This window comes from Colobus angolensis, unplaced genomic scaffold (genome assembly GCF_000951035.1).
Source record: "Colobus angolensis palliatus isolate OR3802 unplaced genomic scaffold, Cang.pa_1.0 Scaffold59, whole genome shotgun sequence".
NCBI classification, from domain to species: Eukaryota; Metazoa; Chordata; class Mammalia; order Primates; family Cercopithecidae; genus Colobus; species Colobus angolensis.
In genome coordinates, this window is record NW_012119487.1 from 10481118 (window position 1) to 10486905 (window position 5788).

At 66.5% G+C, this 5788-nt stretch overlaps 3 protein-coding genes across 4 annotated transcripts in view; all 3 read left to right on the plus strand.

Moving 5' to 3' along the window:
* Position 1: 1 nt before the first annotated feature.
* On the plus strand, positions 2 to 1297 carry PRR35 (proline rich 35; the record flags this gene model as incomplete). The annotated part of the gene is made up of 2 exons (XM_011962475.1): positions 2 to 33; positions 419 to 1297. Coding segments are annotated over 2 exons (666 nt in total), but the record flags the coding sequence as incomplete, so codon positions are not given.
* A 1652-nt stretch (positions 1298 to 2949) lies between these two features.
* On the plus strand, positions 2950 to 5432 carry NHLRC4 (NHL repeat containing 4). Of its 2 annotated transcripts, none has more exons than XM_011962435.1 (2): positions 2950 to 3029; positions 3415 to 5432. In XM_011962435.1, exon 2 carries the CDS (start codon positions 3992 to 3994, stop codon positions 4361 to 4363), a length of 372 nt encoding a protein of 123 aa, XP_011817825.1. In that variant the 5' UTR covers positions 2950 to 3029; positions 3415 to 3991; the 3' UTR covers positions 4364 to 5432. The 2 variants fall into 2 exon arrangements, with proteins under 2 accessions (XP_011817825.1, XP_011817824.1); XM_011962434.1 differs by having other exon boundaries at positions 3440 to 5432.
* PIGQ (phosphatidylinositol glycan anchor biosynthesis, class Q) overlaps positions 5399 to 5788 on the plus strand; it is a 13714-nt gene continuing 13324 nt past the window's right edge. Inside the window, exon 1 of the mRNA XM_011962476.1 lies at positions 5399 to 5710. The gene's annotated coding sequence lies outside the window, so the exon portion shown is untranslated. The remainder of the gene's footprint in view (positions 5711 to 5788) is intronic.

Here is a 5788-nt window from a genome sequence, read left to right on the forward strand (position 1 = left end):
CCCCAACCTGACGAGGTTCTGTTCCCGGAGCAGGTGGGCGTCTTGGGCTCCCGGTTCCTGAGGTGGATGGAGGGGCTGGGTGGCTGGGCATGGCGACTGGGTGGCTGGGCATGGCGGCTGGGCATGGCAGCTGGGTGGCTGGGCATGGTGGCATGGCGGCTGGGCATGGCGGCTGGGTGGCTGGGCCCCGCGGCTGGGCATGGTGGCTGCGGTCTGTCCCGAGCTCAGTCGCTGGGAAAGTGGGCTCCAGGCCACAGGGGAGAACTGAGAGCCGAGAACCAGCTTGGGGTTCTCGGGGTCTCCAGCAGAGCCCAGGCTCTAGGCTGGGGCCGCAGGGCAGAGGCCATGAGGGGAGTGGGGCTGGGGCCGGAGGCGCTGTGGGGGCAGTGTGGCCTCCTGACCGGCTCCCACCCCACAGCCTGCCCACCAGCCCCTCTGTGACGCTGTGGTCTGAGGACAGGGAGCCAGGAGGCCCTGAGACCCCCGGCCCCGAGGGCCCCCTCCCACCGCAGCCACGGGGCCCAGTGCCGGGAAGCCCAGAGCACGTGGGTGAAGACCTGACCCGGGCCCTCGGTGACTACGCGAGGGTGGAACGACGGCTGGGGCAGCTGGGGCCCGCGGGGGGCCTGGCCCCGAGACCCCTGCGGGAGCAGTTGGGCAAGATCCGCCTGGAGCTGCTCACCATCCACCGGGCACTGGAGCGGGCTGCAAGGCCGCCCGACGCACCCCTCGACCTCTCTGTGAAACGCGCGCCTGCCAAGGGGCCCCAGGCTCTCGGAGAGGCGTGGGGGCAGCCTGAGCTGAGTCCCATGTTGACCAGGGGTACCCCCGAGCCACCCAGCATGCTGGGCCCTGCAGCGCCCCAACCCTTCTCCGGCCACACCACAAAGTGTGAGGCCGACTCCAGCGTCCCACCCCCGGGGCTCCCCCTCCCGGCCTCAGACGACCCTGCCATTCCTGGCAGTGGCTGGGGTACCTGTGTTACGGCAGGGAGTTCCCAGACCCCTGAGGCTGTCTGTGGCCTGCAGAGCCCCCGGGGCGCCGAGGTCTGACCAGCAGCGCCTGAGGTCTGTCTGTCTCTGCCCACAGCGAGCCGGCCCCTCTCCTGCGGCCCCCGCCCCTCACCTGCCCCAGCCCCATGGCCGAGGCCTGGGACCTGCCCCACCCCCGCATGCATGTGGATAGACCCCCACGGGCCGTGGCCAGCGCTTGTCCCTGGGGCCACACAGGGACACGGGAGGTCACAGTTATTTATTGATCACAATTGTGGACATTAAAACGGAAAACTGTGTTCACACACCGTCTGGGCCTCCTTCCTCTGGGGCCCTAGTGTAGCCGACTGGACACCCCCCTAAGGAAGTGTCCTGGCCTGGGAGTCCTGGGTGGGCAGCAGTCCTCCCGGGCCTCTGTCTTCAGACTCGGCCCTCTCCTGTGGGCTGGGCCTTCCCTGCGGGGCTGGGGTCTGGGGGTGGGCGGGACGTCAGTATCAGGAGCTGAGCAAGGAGAGGCGTGTGATCTGGCCTGTGTCCGCGGTGGGCGTGGACCCCTGAGCATCCTCTCGCCTCTGAATTCAGCAAGACAGCGCTAATGTCAGCTCTCCAGCAGTTAAACGGTGGCCCCGAGGCTGTGTGGCTAGAGGCTGCTCACCCAGCATGGGCTCTGCTGGCCCCTGCCAGCCCCTGCAGCCCAGATAGGTATCGGCCTTCACGGCTCACTGCCTCCCTCCCGGCATGGCCTGGCTTGGCCCTCCCACGGGCAGGGGATGGGCAGACAGGGAGGGGTGCCTGGGACCCCCACAGCAAATCACTTCTCTCCTGGGGGAGCTGGCCAAACCCTCCACGCCCAGCCTGGAATGGGCCCTGGAGCCCACGCTGACCCCCCAGGAGGAGAAGCAGCTCCTGCCTGCACCTAGTTTCCTGAGCTGGGCTGGGCCAGCCAGGCTGGGGCCAGTCCAAGCAGGCTGGCAGCGGGCCCCATTAACTACCGGGGAGATAGCATCAGCCCCGACCCTGCCTCAGGGCAGCCAGAGCTGGGGTGCTGCCTTGCCAGGGAGATAGCATCGGCACCCACCGCCTTGGGGCAGCCAGAGCTGGGGTGCTGCCTGGCCAGGCGCGGAGTGCTGTGGGGACAGGTCCCAGCTGGGTCCCTCTACCCAGAGGCTTCTTGGAGGGGCTGCAGGGAGCCCTGGGCAGCCAGGAGGTGTTCTCAAGTCCCGACTCTGAGGGAGACTCCCTATCCTCAGCCCCTGCACCCCACATGTCCACCGCACCCCACATGTCCACCGCACCCCACGTGCCCACCACACCCATGTCCACCGCACCCCACATGTCCAGCGCACCCATGTCCACCGCACCCCACACACCCACCACACCCCACACACCCACCGCACCCCACATGTCCACCGCACCCCACACGCCCACCACACCCCACATGTCCAGCCCACCCCATATGTCCATCGCACCCATGTCCACTGCCCCCCAGTTTCTCACCCTCACTGGGCAGACAGGTGAGCATGGCCTTGCTGGGGGCAACAGCACCCGTCTCCCAGGCGTGGAGACATGCATGACCTTCTTTGCTGTCAGGACAGGCCTCGAGGGTGCCTCAGCCAGCAGGTCACCCACCCGTGGTCCAGACCCAAGGGCCCTGCTTGGGGGTGGTGGCCTGGGGCTGCCTTGCCACTTGGAGTAATGAACTTGCTGGTTGTGGGGGGACGGTGGGGGACCCCCTGAAGGGGGGTGGGCTGCACGGCATCCGGCTGTGCAGGGGACGTGGGAATAGTGTCCGGGCAGAGGGTGCAGCCTGCAATGAGGTGCAGAGGCAGGAACGCCGCAGCATGGGGAGTCCTCAGGAGGCTTGATTTTTCTTTCATAGAAGCTTCCGGGCCGAGGCCTGAGACTGCGCTCTCCCTCCTCCACCCGGCCCAGCTGCATCCCTGCCAGTGGCTCCTCCCACTTCCTCCGTTCTCGTTTCCAACAACAGAGGCTGCAGTCACCCAGCCCCGAAGCAGGGCCCAGCGAGACTGGCCCCAGGTAAGAGACCCCTCCCCTGGCCTCTCTTGGTGAGGCAGGTGGAGGCCCTCAGAACAGGCTGCCTCGCCCCTAAGGGGTCAGAAGTCTCCCTGACTTGGGGGCTCAGGTAGAAGGGTTATGTGTGGGTGACCCCCAGTAGAAAGGGGTTCCGTAGGCGGATGGATTTGAGAAATGCTGCTTATCTGTCTGATGCCCGTAAGCACATCTGGGGCTCAGGGGAAACCCACAGAGCACTCCATGGGTCATGTGTCTCCCAGACTCGAGTTCCAGGCACCTAGACACTAGCTGGCCACTGGGCTTGGGGGTCAGGCAGACCCTCAGGACCTGGAGGACCCAGCCTCATAGGAGGGCACTGGAGGAGTGACTTTGCCATTCCCACACACAGTGGGGCCTTGTTTTCTGTCTTGCAGCCCCCAACGTGATCCAGCTGCAGAGAAGCTGAGACGGTGATTACGACTGACTGGACTCCGGCCTCCGGCTGTCTGCACCTCACACTGGACCTGCCTAGAGACTCCACCGGCTCCCGGCAGCCGCGGCTGCTGGGGCGGATCCGGGTGCCCGCAGGGGCTGCAGGAGGGCCCCGGGGCCTGCACTGCTCCCCCGATGGCTTGCTCTTCCTCACGGCCGGGGCTGCACCCTGTGTCCACGTGCTGGATCTGGAGGGACGCCCCGTCTGCCTCCTGCCCTGCTGCACTCCGGGCACCGGGGCCTTCGTTCCAGAGGATGTGGCTGTGACAGTGTCAGGGCTTGTGGTGGTCAGCGATCCCATCCACGGGGCTGTCCATGCCCTCCAGCACACAGTCCGGGAGCCCGGAGGCCGCTGGGTGACGGTGGGCACCTTCCTGTCTCCCCGAGGGTTGGCTGTGGATGCCCTCAGCCGCCTCCTGGTGACAGACTACTTGCCCGGGGCTGTGCACAGCTTCACGTTGGGCCCTGCTTGGGAGCCCCTGGCCCCAGCCTCCATGCTAGGTCTGGAGGGCCCCTGCTGGGTGGGCCCGGGGCCTGATGGGGGCCTTGCGGTGAGTGAGGAGTTTGGGGATGTGAGGCTGTTTGGCAGTGCCCACCAGCCCCTGGGCTCCCTGGGGGACTGGACGGGGCACACTTTCGGCTGCCCAGCAGGCATCTGCTCCAACTCAGAGGGCAACATTATTGTAGCAGACGAGCAGAGGCGCCAAGTGACCATGTTTCCCCGGGCTGGGCCACCCATCTGCCTGGTGTCGGAGGGGCTTGGGCAGCCCTTGGGAGTGGCCTGTGCACCCCAGGGCCAGCTCCTGGTGGCTGATGCCAAGGACAACTCCATCAAGGTGTACCAGGGTCTCAGGGAGCTGGCCTGACCTGAGGCTGGGTTGGACCAGGCCTCCTGTGCCTGAGGCCAGCTCCAAGGCCCTTGGATCACCGTGGGAGGAGTCCTCAGGGTAGGTGGAGCCTCCAGACTATGGGCATTGCCTGCCTGATGCCAGCACCCCCTGGGCTGGGTCCTGGGCTGGGCTCGAGTTCTCCTGCTGGTGAGGCTCCGGATCTCAGGGGCAGCCCAGAGTCAGTGCCTCCCAGGCTGCCCCTGCCAGGCCTGCAGCCTCCCCTGCCGGGGCCGCTCTCTGCTGTCCCCATTCAGTGCCCTGGGCCCTGCATTCATGCCCCCCACGCCCACTCAGACCCTGTGCCTGGACTTTAGGGCTGGCAGCTGAAGCCTTGAGATCCTGGGGCAGCTGCTGGCACACAGCTAGGCAGGCCCTCCTGCCAGGTGCCCCCGCCCAGGCCTCCCAATCAGAGGCAGACAGGCAGGGAGGGTGTGGCTGGGCTGGGCTGGGCGGGGCGGCCTGGGGCAGGGGTGTAGACCCGAAGTGTCCCCAACCTCAGAGCGACCTAGAGTCCTGAGTCTCCAGTAGCTTCTCTGGGCCTGGCAGAGGTAAGGGGGAGGTACCCCTGGCGTGTCTGGAGGCCAGTGGCTGGCTGAACCCCGGATGCCTTTGATTCCACGTCCCCGTGAATGAAAGCTGTCTGGGCCTTCACTCTGCAAACAGGGACAAACAGCTCCGTGCTTATGGTGCAGCTGTGCTGGGAGGGCCTGGGGGAGCCTTCCTGCAAGGAGAGACTCCTGCTGCTTTAGAAAACTGAGAAAAAACAGGGGTCTAACCCTCTCCTCCCATTTTACAAGTGGGGCAATGAGGCGTGAAAGGAGAGGCGTCTGGGTTACTCCGTGGGTCTGGGGTCCAGGGAAGGGCCTGTATGGGGGAGGGAGCTGGGAGGGGATGGTGTCTGGCCCTACCCCTGTGGGGTGGGGAGGTGGGGCTCCCTGTATCACAGGACATCACCCCTGAAAGGTCCCTCGTACGTCTGGGTCCTGTGGGTGGGGGATTAACTGGGCAATATAGTTAGGTGCTCAATAAACGTAGTTGCTGCTGAGGTCTGGGCTGGGGTCTTGTTCCCGGGATCGGGAGGCGCTGGACGCCTGTGTGTTCCCTCCTGACGATCGCTGGCGGCAGCCTCTGGGCTGGTCCTACCAGGGTTCAAACTTCCCGGCACCACTGGCCTTGGGGATATGGGGGCGGCCCCTCTGCAGACAGCAGGGTGAGCGGGGCGGGACGGGGCTGGGGCCGGGGCCCTCCTGGAATCCCGCAGGGCCTGAGGACCTGTCCACCTGGCGAGGCTGGGAGCAAGGCCGGGTCCAGTCGGTTTCTCAGGCGAGGAAACCGAGCGGACGGAGGGCTGGCGGCCCGGAGGCTGGCTCGGGAGGTCCGGGCCTGGGGGCTGGGCGGGCA